Source organism: Canis aureus, chromosome 4, assembly GCF_053574225.1.
Source record: "Canis aureus isolate CA01 chromosome 4, VMU_Caureus_v.1.0, whole genome shotgun sequence".
Taxonomy (NCBI): Eukaryota; Metazoa; Chordata; class Mammalia; order Carnivora; family Canidae; genus Canis; species Canis aureus.
The window spans coordinates 31,475,711-31,493,671 of record NC_135614.1 but is presented as its reverse complement, the minus strand read 5'-3'; the positions used below and the strand labels follow the sequence as shown (position 1 = coordinate 31,493,671).

At 50.0% G+C, this 17,961-nt stretch overlaps 1 protein-coding gene across 2 annotated transcripts in view; it reads right to left on the bottom strand.

The window, feature by feature from the left end:
* Nucleotides 1-17,961, bottom strand: part of SH2D4B (SH2 domain containing 4B) — an 83,991-nt gene that overhangs the window by 35,174 nt on the left and 30,856 nt on the right. For both annotated transcript variants that reach the window (XM_077895214.1, XM_077895213.1), the window contains exon 4: nt 9,869-10,016. In XM_077895214.1, coding sequence (XP_077751340.1) covers nt 9,869-10,016 — 148 coding nt within the window. The remainder of the gene's footprint in view (nt 1-9,868; nt 10,017-17,961) is intronic.

The window sequence follows — 17,961 nt, the reverse complement described above, 5'->3', positions numbered from 1 at the left end:
CCTCTTCCTCTGCTGCTCTCCCCACCCGGGTTCTCACTTGTGTGTTCTCTCTCTCTCTCAAATAAATAAAATCTTAAAAAAAAAAAAAAAAAAGGAAGGGGATTCTGATTCCTACTACAACATGGATGAATCTTTTTTTCATTTTTAAAGATTTTATTTATTTATTCATGAGGGACATGAAGAGAGGCAGAGACACAGGCAGAGGGAGAAGCAGGCTCCATGCGGGGAGCCTGATGCGGGACTCAACCCCAGGACCTTGGGATCACACGCTGGGTGGAAGGCAGACGCTCAACTGCTGAGCCACCTCAACGTCCCAACGTGGGTGGATCTTTAAGACATTGTGCTAAGTGAGTAAGCCAGACACAGACACCGTACGATTCCGCTGATACTCCATGCGTGGTACTCACAATAAAGACACGAAGTACAATGGTGGCTTCCAGGGGCTGGGGACGGGGTGGAATGGGGGTTTTCTGTTCAATGGGGCAGAGTTTCAGTTTGGAAAGATGAAAAAGTCCTGGAAATGGGGGGCAGTGATGGTAGCACAACACCACCAACGTACTCGATGCCACCAAACCGCAGACTTAAAAACTGGCAAATTGGTAAATTTTAAGTTGTGTATCTCACTACAGTTTTTTCTTAGATGGACATTCTGTACCATTCTGGGCTGAGGATTAAGAATCCAGAGGACCTGGGTGGCCCAGGCAGCTGGGTGTCCGACTCTTGACTTCAGCTCAGGTTGTGATCTCAGGGATGTGGGATCAAGCCCTGTGTCGGGCTCTGCACCCAACGGGAAGTCGGCCTGAGATGCCTTCCCTCTCCCTCCCCCTGTTCACGTTCACTCTCTCTCTCTCTCTAATAAATAAATAAATCTTGAAAAAAAAAAAAAGAAGCCAGAGCACAGCGAAATGTCACCATCCGCTAGACGTCTACCCAATTGCATCCTCGGCCCTCCGTTCTCTCACATGCAGACAAGGAGGACGGTCCCTTCCAGCTCTGATCCCCACCCCAGGGATGTGCCCACACCTGCCTGGTGGGGGGGAGGGCCAACACCCCAGAACTGAGACACCACCCTCCAGCACTGCCCAGCCTCGAACCCTCCTGCTCAGGAAGAAAGCAGGAGTCCCACAGGTTTGGGAGTCCAACCTCTCCCATATCAGACCTGGAAACCTCAGCCTCGGCGGGCTCAGGGGTGTGGAGAGAGCTGGGCGCTTGCTTGGCTTTACCTCCAACTGTCTGTCTGTCTAAACTGGGACAAGTTTTCATGTCTCTGGGCCTTACCTGGCCCTCCACGGAAAAGTAGAGAGAGCACCATCTTTTACCCAAGGGCCGCCAAAACTGCCAGACTGGTCTGGGATCAGGGCCTCATCTGTGCTCAAGGCTCCTGCTCAGCTCTCGAACATTGAAGAGAAACAGCAGAGGTTGCTATTCCTCCCGGCTGAATGGGCAAGCAGGTTACATAGTTCCAGAAACACAGCCAGGCCAGTCGCTGCACGAGGCAGGGTTCTTATCGCTTGAACACAGTCGGCCAGGGCGTGCACATCTGTTCAGCACCCGTATGCTTCGGAGCCACTTTGCGTCCACTCTGTGCCACACAGGACCAAGGCTGTACATTGCACACCTCCAGGGGGTGCGGTCTCTGCAGGATCAGCATAGATGGGTGGGCATGGAGCAACTTCCTGGCAGATGCAGGGAGTGCAGTGCCCTTTTTTTGAATTTTCACAAGGTCAGCATAACAGCTGGCTGCCAGGTGATGCGAGGAGCAACGAGCGAGGCATAGTCCTGCCCTCGGAGAGCTTGCCGTCGAGCAGGAGAGCCACGCAGCAAACCACGGAGCTGTGGTGGAAAAGGACAGCTAGGCTGATGCCTGGTGGGCATCAACCAACAGAGCCCGAGGAGGGGGTGTTCTGGGCAGAGCAAGAAGCTCAGCGGCAGAGGCCCAGGAGCGAGAGGGAACCCAGTCATCCCTCCTGGAATATGTCAGCTTGGCCAGAGGGAGGCTCCCATACGCACTGGGCAAGAAGTGAGGATGTAGAAACAGAAAAGGCCTTGTAGGAGACCAATAAATACTGGCCAATTAATTTTAATGCTTTACCAACAGGTGATTGGAAGCCACCGAAGTATTTTTTTAGCAGGAGAATGAGGGTGCTGTTTCCACTCCCCAAAGATTGGGTTGGCTGCCGCGTTGGGAATGAATCCAACTGGAACGAGAACGAAGGCTTGGAAAACAGAAAGGCAGGGAAAGAGCCATGGCGTCAAGTTCACACGGTACCAGGACGATGGGGTGGAAGGCTGTGAACCCAAAGAATGTTAAGGAAGTAGGATCCTCACAACTGGGTACGTTTGGGGATCGACAGTGAGCAAAATGGAGACACCAGACTGGCGGCCAAGCTTCTGCCCTTGACAGCCAGGTGATCAAGCCGGCCGGGGCAGGTGGGGGGAGATTGGGTTTTGGGTGCGTTGAGGTAGAAGTGCCCCCGGGATCCCAGGAGGAAAGGTGCAGTGGACGTGAGGTTCTGGAAGACCGTTAGCCGCTGCTAGTCATGACGTAGCCCTCTAGATGACTTGCCCATGGTTCCTTGGGCCCTTCCCACCTCGGCCCAGACAGAAAAGACTCGGTGCTTCACAGAATTCAGATGATCCAGTGACTTCCACAGAGAAACCAAGTGCTTCAGAGCAGCAGCCATTTGTAGTGTCCCCTCGGGTGAATGATACGTCCCTAAAAACTAGTGGATCATTATGTATTTTATATTGGATTTATATTGGGTGTATTTTATATTTTAAAGATGAAAAAGCACCCAGAATGATTTAAACTGTGTATGTGGGCCCTCGTGTTGGCTTCTGCTCCGTTGTCTGCTCCACGTGACCTTGGACAACTCGAATCTACGCTTCATCTCCTCATCTGTAAAGTGGGGGCCTCGTAGGGCTGCGTGCAAACGAGGTCAACGAGGTGCTGCCCAGAAGGGCCTCGGAAGTAGGAGTTGGTTCAGTATCACACCTTGTTGTTGCCCCTGGGTTGGGGGGGTACCAGGTGGAGGTGGGGGTTGTGCAGGGCAGGGGCTGGGGATGGGCTGGGGAGGCTCAGGGGCTCTCATCCCACAAATGGGGAAAATGAAAACCTCGTGAAATGGGGAGTCTCCCTCGCCGGGGAAGGACAGGGGCAGCCCAGGTACCAAGGGATACGAGCGGGAGCAGCGTGCTGGGGCCCGATGACCCCGAAAGGAGCCTGCGGGGAGGGAGGCTCACCCACAGCTACACCCAGGCCAAGGGGACAGGGCGCTCCCTCCCTGGGGACTCCGAGGCCTTGAAGGTCGCCGCCACCCATGTCCTGCTAGCAGCTGCCCAGGGCTGCGATCGGTGCCCCCTGGGTCCCTGGGAGCGACCTCACAAGTTCCTTAAGACCAGGGTGAGCCCAGGTCAGACCTGCCTCCCACTGTGAGCCCAGGACCGACTCCCCTCTAGGTGTGAGCCCGGGACCGACTCCCCTCCCAGTGTGAGCCCAGGAGTGACTCTGCTTTGGGACAACAGGAAAGCCCCCAGAGATTCTTGAGCAATTCAAGAGGAGAGGGACCCCGGAGCAGGATAGGAATCGAGCACATGGGGGCTCCGGCTGGCCTTACTCTGAGTTATAAAGCCAGAAGTACGTGGCTTGGGGCACAGCCAGCTGGGACTGGTTTTGTCCAATGAGAAACCGCAGCCTTTCCCGGGCCACAGGTGCACAGACTGGGCCCTGCCTTAGTGAGGCCCCCTCCGGCCCACACTCTGCTCTGCCCCCCGCCCCCCGCCGTCTCTAGGCCCACGGCGTCTGGCGAGCCCCATTACCCAGCACACGGCAGCGTAGAACCATCCAAGCACAGCCCAGACTCCAGGACACTCTCTCTCTGTGAACGGAGAGAACGGAACCGACACAACCGGACTCCATCCCGGGCCTGAGCATGCATTTTTCTCCCTCAGCTCCGACCAGGCGGCCAAGCATGAGACGAGCAGAGCCAAGGATGAGGGGCCGCAGCAGAGCTCAGGGAGGAAGGGGGTGGTTAATAAGAACACAGTTCCAATATTTGGAAATAGTCTCATTTACCAAGTCATGCTGGCTCTTCTCCAAATCTCCAGGCCACCAGACATGCCCTAACTCCGCACTCCTGCGAGTTCACAGTTGAGAAATAATTAAGTGGATTCATGCCTGGTATATGCAGAGCTGCTCAGAGGCCAGAGCCTGCTCCACTATTTGAACTGAACAACCAACTCTGCAGTCGGGTGATACTAAAGGAAACAATGCCCTTCTTTCCCCTAACTCAGAAAATTTAATTTAGGTGTTTTATCAAAAACTGGCGCTCCCAGTAGATTAATGGCCCACTATAATTTTTCATATTAAATTAACTGAGTGCAGAATGGCTTTGCTGGTTTTGAATGACAGCCTCCAGCGTTTAGCTCATCATCTTTAAGAAAGCACAAGATGAGGAACGAAAACCACGGGGCCTGCGTTACCACTTTTCTCTGTCCTTTTGGAGGCTTTTCCACTGTCTGGTGCCACGCAGAACGGTCAGGAGCAGTCAGGCAGCACCTGGGCCCGTTGATCTCCAGTCTGCATCCCTAACAAAACACCAACCCAGCCCGCCTCATCTTGTCACTACAAAAGGAGGAACACTCCTGAGTGATATTTCGTCCCTCTCACTTTATCTTCCCAACACACCTCGACTCAACACGATTACCCCCGTTTTACAAATGAAGAGACTGAGCAGCTGGGCAAGAGTTTGCTCATGGTCACACGAGCCAGTGGCAGAGCTAGGGCAGGACTCCCAGTCCAGTGCTCTTCCTCCACACTAGAGTGGCTGCAAGTGACTTCGCTTTGTAATCGTTCACTATTTTTTCAGTATAAACCTTTGTCTTGCCTTTTTTTCCCCCATCTCTTCTTCCATTCTGAATTCAAAGGAATGAATTCTCCTTTAGCTCTTGTCCATCTTACCTGTCTATCCTCATTTTCATCATTGTTCACCGTGAACCTCAGGCTGCAGCCCACATGGAGACATGTGCCATGTCCTGCACCCACGATGCCCTGGCTTTTGCTCAGTGCTGCTCCTTCTGCTGTGATGCTTTCCCCGCCTTCTTTGCCTCCCCAGTTTTCCCAAACCAAATGCCATTTCCTCCACGGGGCCTCTCCAAATGCTCTATATACACCATGATCACGTGGGATCGGTTCCTGGGATGCCAGAATGGCTCAGCACCACAAATCAGGAATGATGATATGCCACATTAACAAAAAGAAGAAGAAGAATCGTATGATCCTCTCAATAGATGGAAATAAAGCATTTGACAAAAATCAGCATCTTTTCATGATAAATGCTCTCAACAAGTCAGGTATAGAAAGAATGTACCTCATAATAGAGCCATATATGACAATCCCATAGCCAACATCACACACAACAGTGTAAGGTTGAAAGCTTTTGCTCTAAGAGCAGGAGCAAGATAAGAAAGTGCACTGTCACCACTTTTATTCACTATGATACTGGAAGTCCTAACCAGAATAATTAAGCAAGAAAAAAAATAGTAAAAGGCATCCAAATCAGAAAGGAAGAAGTAAAATCATCTGTTTGTAGGTGGCATGATCCTACATACAGATAACCCTAAATATTTCACCCCGAAATTGTTAGAATAAATAAATTCAACAAATACAAAATCAACATACAAACATCAGTTGTATTTCTATTCAGTAATGACGAATATCCAAAAACAGAAATTGGTACAACAACCCCATTCACAATAGCATCAGGTTAGGTGACATTTCGTCCCTCTCACTTTATCCTCCCAACACACCTCCACTCAACATGATTACCCCCATTTTACAAATGAAGAGACTGAGCAGCTGAGCAAGGTGAGGGGCATTAGCAAGGGCACTTTTGATGAGCATCGGGTATTGTACGTAAGTGATGAATCACTAAATTCTACACCTGAAACTAATATTACACTGTATGTTAACTAACTGGAATTTAAATAAAAACTTGGAAAGGAAAAAAAAAGAATAAAATACAGAAATAGAATAAAATTTATTCTATTAAATTTCTATTATTCTAAATTTATTTATTTATAATTATTATAAATTTATAAATAAAGTTATTTATTTATAAAAATATAAAAAATTATAAATTTATAAATAAATTTATAAATCAATAAATTTAACCAAGGAGGAGAAAGACAGGACACTAAAAACTCTAAGACATGGATAAAAATAAAATTAAAGAAGACACAAATAAAGGGAAAGATATCCTGCATTCATAGATTAGAAGGGTTTATCACTTCTCAGCCTTTTGGCAGAGATCCAGTACACAGATTAGAAGAATTCGTATTATTAAAATATACATACTACTCAAAGATTCAATGCAATCTCTATTAAAATTCCAATGGTATTTTTCACAGAAATAAAAAAAATAACAATCCTAAAATTTGTATTGACCCTCAAAAGATTCTGAATAGCTAAAGGAATCTTGAGTAAGAAGAACAAAGTTAGAAGCATCTCACTTCCTGATTTCAAACCATATTACAAAGCTATAATAGCCAAAACTGGATGGTACTGGCATAAAAACAGACACATAGACCAATGGAAAAGAATATAGAGCTCAGAAATATACAGTCAACTAATCTTCAGCAAAGGCGCCAAGAATACACAATGGGGAAAGATAATCTCTCCAATAAATGGTGCTGGGAAAACTAGATAGCCACATGCAAAAGAATGAAATTGGACCCTTATCTCCTAGCAAATACAAAAATCAACTCAAAATGGATTACATACTTAAATGTAAGACCTGAAACTGTAAAACACCTGAAAAAAAAAAAAAAACACATAGGAAAAAAGCTCCTTGAACGTTGGCCTTGGCGATGTTTTTTTTGGATATGACACCAAAACCAAAAGTTAACAGGTGGGATTACGTCAAATTAAAAATCTTCTGCACAGCAAAGGAAATCATCAACAAAATGAAAAGGCAACCTGTGGAATAGGAGAAATATTTGTAAACCATATATCCACTACGGGGTTAATGTCCAAAATATACAGGAATCCATACAACTCAATAGCCAGAAACAAATAGCCTAATTTAAAAATGGGCAAAAGACCCATATAGATATTTTTTTCAAAAATATGTACGGATGGCCAATAGGTACGTGAAAAAGGGCTCAACATCATTAATCACCAGGGCAATGCAAATCAAAACCACAACAAGACAACCTCTCAGCCCTGTTAGGATGTCTATAATCAAAAGACAAAAGACACCAAGCATTGGCAAGAATGGGAAGAAACTGGAGCCCTCATATATTGTCTGTAGAGATGTAAAATGGTACAGTTACTCTGGAAGACAATATGGCAGCTGCTCAACAGTTAAACATGAGTTACCATATGACCTAGAAATTCCACTCCTAGTTATATACCCAAGAGAACTGACAGTTATATGTTCACACAAAAACACACCAGTGCTCACATTACAGGGACTCTTTTGTTGGGGTTCCTCTACCACAGACATCAATCGCTGAACAATAGCTACCTGTCCTGATTGTGTCCAGTACTATTGATGACAGTGTTGAACAGAGCTAGCTCCCGTCCATCACCACGTTTTTTGAGCTTGCTCTTATGTTTTAAGAGGTTCCAGGGGCACATTTCTGCACTGAAATCTAAAGATGTTTTAAAAACTCTAAAAAAAAATCCTATTTACAAAAACTTAGTAAATGCCATTACCTGAGTATTTACTCAGGTGTTTGTACATTTCTGTTAATTTATGAATGATTTTTTTCAGTAAAAAATACACATTCAAGAACCACCAAAGGAAAAAAAAAAAAGAAAACAATGCTCAGATGAACATTATTCATAATAGCCCAAAAGGGGAAACAACCCAAAGGTCCATTAACTAATGAATGGATAAACAGAAATGGTGGCACATGCCTACATTAGAATTTTATTCAGCCGTAAAAAAGGAGTGAAAGCCTGATACACGCTACAATGTGGATGGACCTTGAAAGCATTGCTAAATGGAAGGCTATATAATGTATGATTCTATTTATATGAAATATCCATTATGGGCAAATCCATAGGGACAGGAATTAGATTAATGGCTTGCAGAGGCATGGCGGGAGAAGAAATGATCAATGGGTCTAGAACTTCTCTTTGTGGCAAGGAAATCTCTGGAACTAGTAGTGGTGATGGTTGCAATGTGGTGAGTATCCTATAAGCCACTACGCTGTACATTTTAAAAGGGTGGATTTTATGTCATATTAATTTCATTTCCAATTTTTTTTAAGTCTGGCACATGGTTGAGAAAGGCTGAGGACCAGAGGGTGGGTGAGTAGAAGTCACCCGGCATCTGCACTCCCCGTCCTGCGGCCCTGGCTCCCATCACCTCTCGGCGCCTCCTCCTCTCTCACCCCCCAAGCCCACCTTTACGGGTCTCCCACTGCCCACCTGCGTGAACCATGCCTTCTTATTTTCTCTATGTTTTGATGTTTTGACCTCGGGGGCTTTGTTGAGCCCAGAGAGCCTGGCCCTCCCAGGGTTGGCCGATTGCTAAAGATACTAAAAGACTCACCACCCATTCATGTGCAAGCCAGCCAATCCAAAATATTCCAATCCTTCCCTCTCTCTCTAGCTCTTGCTCTCTGGTGCACACCAGGGCTGGGCTCCAGGCCACTGGAGACACCCCCCCTCCCCTGTGCCCCAGAGCCTGCAGGCATTATTCAAACCAGCCAATCCTAAACCTGCTCACCTTGCCTGGCCTCACCGGTCCCAGGCACACCATGAGAAAGGCTCCTGCCCGCACTGCCTCCAGCTCCCTCTGCCTCCTGACTGCCCTGATGCTTCCCCGTGGAGCCCCGTACGGTGCATGCCCTGCTCCTGGGGGGGAGGGGGGGGTAAAAATTTCTTGGGGCCAGGTCATCATTTTCACATTATCCATAGGATCCAGGTGTTACCATATCTGATTCAAATGAACCCCGAGCACACGTGGAAACCCCACCCTTCAGATCTTGCTTCCACTTTCCCCTTTCCCGTCTACCTTTTCTCCCCCTACGCTCTCCAAGCTTTGGAGCCAGCCCCACCCATCGCCACCTCCCTAAGCACACCACCTCCTGTCACCAAGCCCTCACGCTGCCGGGGCCTCTGTCTCAAACACCCTCTCCCTGTCCTGCCTCTTGGCCTCACTTGTTCCTGAGAGCCCACCACGCTTCCCTTCGTAATGCTGTGCCCTGGAAGCCCATGGGGATGGCCTCTCTGTGCTCCGACAGTGCGAGGCCCTGTCTCCCTCAAAGCCAGTAGCAGCCCGCGTGGCTGTCTCCCACCTGGCCCGTGAGCTCCTCCAACACACGCACCATGATGCCCCATTTCTGGGTGCTCAGGGCTTAGCACCAAGCCAGCAGAGTATTGGTAACTCAGTAAATACAGGGTTTTCTGTTTTAGTGTAAGAAATGTCCTCTTGGGGCATCTGGGTGGCTCAGGCACTTAAGCGTCTACCTTCAGCGCAGGTCATGATCCAGGGGGTCCTGGGGTCGAGCCCCACGTTGGGCTCTTTGCTTGGCAGGGAGCCTGCCTCTCCCTCTCCACCTGCTTCTCCCCCAGCTCATGCTCGCTCGCTCTCTCAAATAAATGAATAAATAACCTGGGAAGGAAGGAAGGAAGGAAGGAAGGAAGGAAGGAAGGAAGGAAGGAAGGAAGGAAGGAAGGAAGGAAGGAAGGAAGGAGGAATCTCCTCTGTAGGCCTGGAGGCCCTGGAGGGAGGAGCCTAGCAGGGCCCCAGGCAGGCCATCCTGGGGGGAGGCTTGGCAGCTGGATGGGTGAAGGGGTGACGCCAGCAGGTGGATGGGGGGCGAGGGCAGGGGGGAGGCGGGCTGCTCTACTCACGCTGTTCCTCCCACTCGCGCTCCTCGTGCTCACTGGTGCCGCTCTGCAGCTGGGCCTGCTTCAGGGTCCAGTAGAGCTCCTTGGCCCTCTGCTCCTCCTGGAGGCGAATCTGCTCTTCCCCTCGCTTCCTCTCCTCTTCCTCTTTCCTCTAAAATACCACGGGGACAAACGCCATGAGGTGGGGAGAGAGAAGCACCTTTGTGGGTGGGCGGCGGGGTGGCGGGCACGGGGGCCGCCCGTGGAAGGGCCGCAGTCAGGCCTAGCCAGGGCTGCAGCTAGGACCGAGCAGGTCGACTCACGGATCGGGGCACGGGGGTGGCTCAGAGGCTTAAGCTGCTGGCTCTTGGTCTCAGCTCAGGTCATGATCTCAGGGTGGCAAGACCGGGCCCTGTGTTGGGCTCCCCACTGGGTGGTGGGGCATCTGCTTGGGATTCTCACCCTCTCCCTCTGCCCTTCCCACCCTAAAATAAAGAAATAAATCTTAAAAATATATCTATATGTGGAGCAATCTGTAGATTCTAAAGCTTTCTGCAAAGACAAGCGGACGCTGGGCCATCCTTGGCCACACTTGCCCCCTGGGAGGGAGAGGGCCGGGTACCTTTCGTCCTGGAGGCCAATGAGGCAGGTTATGATCATGTCTTAGCCTTGTGTCTGCATAAGGTATTTCAAGGACAAGCAGGTTTGGGGTTCCCACATCTCCACTTTCAGGCTCCAAGGAGGCTGTCGTGTGTGTGTGTGTGTGTGTGTGTGTGTGTGTGTGTTCGTCTACCTTTGTTCACAAAGTAACCGGCACATGTCAAACGTGCATAAAATGCCAAAGGCTCAAAAAAATAATAATAAATAAAAAATAAATGCCAAAGGCTCGTTTTCAAAACCAGCAATTTTTCTAAACTGCTTCACCCCAACCTACGCCACCCTCACCCGGTGCCCGGAGGCCACGTGCTCAGTGATCTTAGTTGCTCCTTCGGTGGTGACATCTTTGGCCTGAATCACGCAGCTAATTTTTCAATTGATCGATTCTAGACATTCAACTATCACCTTTCTTTTTTGGGTACGGATTTCCTATTTACCTGTCTCCCGCACAGGTACACGCCCAGATGTTTCCTCTCCTCTCCTCATCCTTATGATGTCAACGTCACAATGTGTGGTGAGATCAATGACCAGGGTGACGATGGCTCACCACAAAGCCAGGTCAGGGGGCTGTGTTCACCAATTATAAGAAGTATGTTTTGTAACTTCCTAACATAACCTCCGAAACGTGGGTGTCTCTCACAACTTACAAGTTCCTTTTTTAATAGGCAATGGGATTTTATTTCTAAAATAATGATTCACAAGCAAGCGCTTAACTCATATGGCGTCTTACATTCGGTAAAATAGGGTAGTACGATGGCTTTTTCCTTCCTGAGTTCGCAATTGTTTTATTTTGAAGTTGAATATTGAATTTTCCCAAACTTCTCTACGATCAGTAGTAAAATTTCTCTGTGCTTAATATTACAGCAGCTCAACAGCAGTTATCTTTTTTCCAGGGTCGCCGCTGTCCCCAGACGCCAGCCTTCCTTCTTCCCGCCATCTCAGCTGGTTGCTACCCGGGTCTCCTGTCCATCCGTCCATGGGGCACTCATTTCTCAGCCCTCCCTGAGTTGAAGCCTTGTTTCCCTGTTCCATGTTTTTGTTGGTTGGTTGGTTTGGTTTGGTTTGGGGTTTTGGGGGGTGGGTTTTGGTCACTTTGTCATTTTGCAGCAGCATAACTTGCAGGACTTTTCAGGTACAGACGCACAGAGAGACACTCTCTGAGTCTTGTCTGAAAACGTCTATCTGCTGCCCTCATATACAGCTGCCAATTTAGCAGAGCATAGAATTTAATTAAAAATCACTTTCCTAAAGCACAGTTTGGAAGACGTGACTTCCCAGCACCCAATGCTGCCATTCAGATTCTCAACCTCCTGCATGAGACATTAATTTTTCTCTTTATCGCGTGTGTTCTGAACATTGTTAAATGGTGTGCCGTGGTGGGGATTTTCTTTCATGGATTGTACTAGGCACTCAGGGAGCTTTCCGCCTGAAGTGTCGGATCTTTCCAGTCTAATACACCTTGGCTTACAATTTCTTGGACAATTTTTTTCTCCTCTCGTTGTTTTTCTTTCTAGAATTCCTGTTTGTCAAATGCTGGACTCCTTGACTTGATCCTCTAGGAGGTTTATCACTCCTCTCTTATTTTCTCTCTCCTGTTCTATTTCCTGGTTGATTTCACTGATTTTATTGTCTAAATCCGTTGCTATGTTTTGTTTTGTTTTTCAGCATTGCATTTGTCATTCCCAAGCCTTCCTCCTTATCTCTGGTTGTTCCTTTTTGCTTCATTGCACCCTGACCTGGTTTCAAGAGTGTGACGTTTCATTGCTTAGAATTTTAGAGCTTTCCTCCTCCCTATATTCTGATTTAGATCTACGTCCTCCGTTTTTTGCTTTTTGTTTTCTTTAAAATATGGTTTTTTGTGGTGCCTCTTACTGATGTTGGAGGCTTTCCTCAGATGTCTGATGTTTCCTGGCTGTCCATATTCAAGAGAGAAAATAACTATCTGAAGACTCAAGGGTGTAGACAGGACTTCCTAGGGAGGTGGGCTTCACTCTAGGATGACTGGATGAGGGATCAGCCATTTCACCAAGGAACACTCAAGTGGAAGTATCTAGAGGCCCTTTGTCTGAGACTATATGGGTCTTCTCCTCCATCCCACCTGGGTGAAGTCTGAGCACCAGCAAACCACCTGTCTGTTGGGGAGGCAGGCTGCAGACAGGACAGCCCCAAGACCCTAGCAAGCAGAACCCCTGGCTTGTGCCCCACACTTCACGGGAACACCATGCTTTGAGATGCCTTCTCTGCAAACATCCCCATCAGGTGTCCTCCAGGAATGGCCACAAAGAGTCCTCCCGGGGTTGGCAGTGGCAGCAGAGGTATCCGGGTAGGGTACCATCCTAAGTCCAGAGTAGGTCCTGCATGAGCCCTAGTCTCTTGTTTCTCCTCCTCAGGGTGCTCTCTGACTGTCTCCTTCATGAAAGGGGTTAACCACATGGCCCCAGAAGTTCATATTTCTGGAATCATCCTGGAGCTGAATGGCTAGGCCATGGTTCCAGCAGGGGGGCTAGCAAGGAGATGAACCCTGCCGGGCAGCACCATATGTTTATCGCATGATCATGAGATTGCGTCACCAGAAAAGAGATAACAGGCTGATTTCCTGTGGCTCAAACTGATAATTTTTTATAAATGAAGACACCCTGCAAAAATATTGGCTGGCCCTTGACATCCCAGAGGCAACCCCCGGCTGCAGGTCCTCGCTGCTAAAAGTAAGACCTGTCCTTAATCCTCCTGCTTCTCACCCGCCCCTCGCCCACTCTCTCCGCTCGGCCTGACACACTGAGCTCTGAGCCTCTGCTTCTCCCCATCTCCTCCTGCTCAGAGGGAGGGAGGCCTAGAAGAAATGGATGGAGAAGGGGACATGAGGGCCCAGCCATCCCACAGAGATACTGGTCACCAACCTGAGATCCCCTCTTCACAGGCCCTGATGCCTCTGGTCCTGAGCCCACGAGGAATCCAGAGTGAACTACCCTCTTCCCGCAGGTGCCCCCCCAAACTCCCCACTCTCACCACTCTGTCTTCCACCCTCCAAACTTTGGCAAACATTTTCTTATCTGTTCTCTTTTTGTTGTTGTTTCTTTCAATTTCTTTTTTTTCTGTACATGTTTAATTGGACTTTGATTTGCCAACGTATAGTGTAACAACCAGTGCTCATCCCGTCAAGTGCCCCCTCAGTGCCCGTCACCCAGTCACCCCCACCCCCCGTCCACCTCCCCTTCCACTACCCCCTTGTTCTCATGTTATCTGTTCTCTCTTCTCATTTTCTATCTCCTTGTGCTTTACAAGGTTTTCAGTCCTTTGCTACCATTTAAATGGATCGACAAGAGTGTGGGGTTGGGGGGCGGTGGGTAACTGAGATGTTAATCGCTCATTTGATAAAAAAGGACAAAGTTTTCTGTTTCTTCTGAAACCGTATAGATTAAGGATTTTCTTTTAATTCAGCAATCAATTTTTAGTCTTGAAAAATCGGCAAAATTCCCACTTCCTAATGAATCCCTCTCAAGAGTTGGGCATGAGGACAAAAGAAGCTGTGTGGCTTCACGTGGTCACTCACCAAATACTCGCAGAGCACCCAGAGGCTCAGGCCTGTGTCGGGCTCTGGGGACACAGCAGTGGCCAAGACACACACAGGCCCCTCCTGGCGCTTGCCTTCCAGGGGGTGAGACACACCAGACAAATAAAAATCAGGAAATACCAGAAAACAAACAGCGTGCAGAGAATTAAAACAGGGTAAACAACTGGAAGAATTTAGGAGGCTACCTTAGGCCGTGTGACCAGGAGTCCTCTCAGAAGGGGATATGGGATCTGACAAACAGTAGAGTAGGAGCCCATAAGTGAGTTATCGGGGACATGAAATTTCCAGGCAGAGAAAACCACAAGCACCACGGGCCCAGCACTGCAAATGGCCTTGGCCTATTTGAGTATAGAGTCATCCACTGTGGTTGGAAGAGGAGAAGTCAAAACTATATGTTGATGAGTTCGAGATACCATCCGACATCCCGGAGGCCTGCTATTAGCCGTGGGATGCGGGAGTCTGGGGCTTACGGGGGAGATCTGCTGAAGATTCCAGCTCAGGAGTCATCTGCATGGGGAAGATGTTTCTCAGCCACGGGACCTAGTGCTATCATCACCGAGAAAGCATGCAGATCAAGAGAAAACAACCAAAAATGAGGTACAGAGCTGAAAGTACAGCGCAGGGAATATAGTCAATAAACTGGTAATAATGTTGTAGGGGGACAGATGGTGACTCCACTTACCAAGGTGCGCACTGCGTAATGCAGAGAATTGTGCAATCACGATGTTGCACACCTGAACCTAATACAACGCTGTAGGTCGATTATACTTCAACAATAACAATGAGAGAGAGAACAACCAGAGCGTCTCGAGCCACTGCACCATTGAAAAGTTGAGAGGAAGAGCTGGAGCCAGGAAAGGAGGCTGAGAAGGAAGGCCTTCTCAGCGAAAAACACAGAAAGGGTGAGGTCTGTTGGGGAAGCCAAGAAAGAGAACGTTTCAAGTAAAAGGGAGCAGTAAACTGAGCTGCAGGCCCCAAGACATCACGGAAGATAAGGACAGAGAAGTGACAAGGGACGGCAGGCAGGTCATGGCCTCAGGATGTGATGAGAGAGTGGCCCTGGTGGAGTGGAGAGGCAGCCGTCCAGGCAGTGGGGGGGAGCAAGCGGAGATGACCTCAGATGGCCCTTTAGGGACATATTCTGCAGAGAGAAGCAGAGGTAGGAGCGGCAGGTGGAGGGGACGTGGGGTCAGGAGGGAGATGGACTCGGGTAGCAAATGCTAGAGCTGGGAGTTGACAATGGATGCGAAACAGGAACAAAAACTGGAGCAAAGGGGCAGCCCTGGTGGCTCAGCAGTGTAGCGCCTGCCTTCAGCCCAGGGTGTGATCCTGGAGACCCAGGATCGAGTCCCACATCGCCCGCCTCTTGCCCCTTCCCTGATAAGCAGCTGCACCCCACGGACCCCAACGCCCGGGCCCCTCACCCAGAGACACAGGCTTTTCTGGAAGGCCCAGTCGTTTTGGTAGTGTCGGGGAGCAGGACTCCCTGTCCCCTTCAAGGGTTCTGCTCGCTGGACAAGGACTCCAAGTGACAGGAGACAGATTCACAGGAGAAAGTCAGGCTGGGTGGCTCAGCGGTTTAGCACCACCTGGGGCCCAGGGTGTGGTCCTGGAGACCCGGGATCGAGTCCCGCGTCGGGCTCCCTACATGGGGCCTGCTTCTCCCTCTGCCTGGGTCTCTGCCTCAATCTCTCTCTCTCTCTCTCTCTCTCTCTCTGTCTCTCATGAATAAATAAATAAAATCTTGAAAGAAAGAAAGAAAGAAAGAAAGAAAGAAAGAAAGAAAGAAAGAAAGTCAGCCGTAGCAGCGTCTACATACAAGACAGGCACATGGATGGGGAAGCCCGGCAGGCCAAACGCGGGATGTGCCATCTCGAACTCAGGACAAGGGGGTGGGGGCCTGGGATTTCAAAAGAAAGGGATGCAGTCCGCAGGGGCATAAAGAGAAGAGCAGGGGCCTGGTAAGAAGACGTCTGCCCGCCACACGGAGGTCCCTCAGCTAAAACTGATCCCCATTAGTAATCCCCATTCTGGAAGCGATCCCTCGGTCAGACCCTTCCAGCGAGTTAGAGGAGGGCAGGGCTTTCCCCCGAGCCCTCAGGGTCTCAAGCTCAGAACAGTCCGCGCCAACGTGGCGCGTCCCGGAGGCAGGAGGGCTGCCCTGAGCCCCTGCAGCTGCTCCTGGGGCCCGAAGAGGCGTCCTGCTTCTTGAGGTGACGTGCTCTGCAAGGGCAGGGCCACACCTGGGTCACTCATTCCCCCGGTGACAGCCCCAGCTCGGGGCCTAGCAGGCAGCAGGTGCTGCATAGACGCTGACCAGGGCAGTGAGCAAATGGACGCACAAACGAGGGTGAGACGGGGCTTGTGCTGATCGTTGGGAGGGGAAGGGTAAGCCTCGCCGGGTTGCCTCGTGCGGGAGAAGCTCAGGTCACGTCTGCCACGCTCTCATAGAAACCTCGGGAAAGTGGAAGATGTGCCCACCGCTCATAACCCTATTATGGGGCGGTTTCTATGGTGGTGCAGGTGTCAGCAAGGGCCCAGCTTCAGGGAGGACAGAGCAAAAAGGGAGTGAGTGGCCTCGAAGAGCAAACGGTGCAGAACGAGAGGATGACATAGTCGCATCACCAGTGCCGGGTCCTTGTCGAGCGCACCGGGAGGGGGGAGACCGAGGCAAAGGCAGGGAGCAGAAGTCTTATCATCAGTGTCCTGTGGCTCCAAGTGGAGGCAGGAGCAGCCCAAAGCAGCCTTAAGACGTAAGAAAGCAGAGGAGGGGCGCCTGGGGGGCTCAGGGCTTGAGCCTCTGCCTCCGGCCCAGGGTGTGGCCCCGGGGTCCCGGGTTCAAGTTCCACATCATACTCCCCACACAGAGCCTGCTTCTCCCTCTGCCTGTGTCTCTGCCTCTCTCTCTGGGTCTCTCATGAATAAATAAATAAAATCTCTTAAAAAAATATGAAATCAAAGAAAATATGCAAATTATATCTGGCCTCCTGCTGCCACTTCTTCCTAAAGGAACACCTTCACGTGCACACACACCGCATTCAAGCAGCGCCAGCCACAACAGAATGGGTTTTGGTTTGTTTTGTTTAACAGAATTTTTTTTTCAGAATGGTTTTTAAAAACCGGTTTCCAACTGTCTGTATCTTGTTGTTTGAAGTTCCCTCTTTAACCTTACACGGATTCTGGGTTCCTCCCCCCATTTCTTCAAGGGAATCCTCACTGTTAGGCACCGGATCACCCCCCCCCAACCGGGCCCAGCCACACCCTCCTCCCCGCGGCCTCCCCACGGTCCTCGCGGCCCAGCTCCGAATCAGCGCCAAGCTCTGCTGATTTTGCCTCTGCCCTCCTGTGTGTCCGTCCCTCTGAGTCCCGCCACGGTCAGGCTGCACTGGCTGCCCCCTCGGCCCCCGCAAAAATCTCCCCACTGTCCCCCCTTCCCGGCCTTCAGGCCCGAACATCACACCGTGGCCACCAGGCCTTCTTGTAGGGGTGCACTCAGCCGTGTTCCTCTGTGTCCAGATGCTCACGGGCTGCCACCTCCTCCCCACAGCCCCGAGGGCCCACTGCCCACCCCGCCAGGTTCCCGTCTGGCTTCCCCCACCACGTGCTTCTCTCTCCCCACAGCAGACCAGTCACCATTGCACACACCTCCTGGCCGTGTCCCATGGACACGTGGGCCCTGCTCACGCCCAGACTCCGGCAGGGGCTCCTTCGTGCCCATGGTTGAAAGACCCAATAAAAACGACCTAAGCCAACCTCTAACCCAACGCATAAACCCTTCGGCGAAGCTGTCCTTGTCACCCATTACCGAGTAACAGACTCCCAGAAAACATACTGGCTTAAAACACTAATCATTTTATTTGCTTTGTGGTTCCACAGGTTCATAATTTGG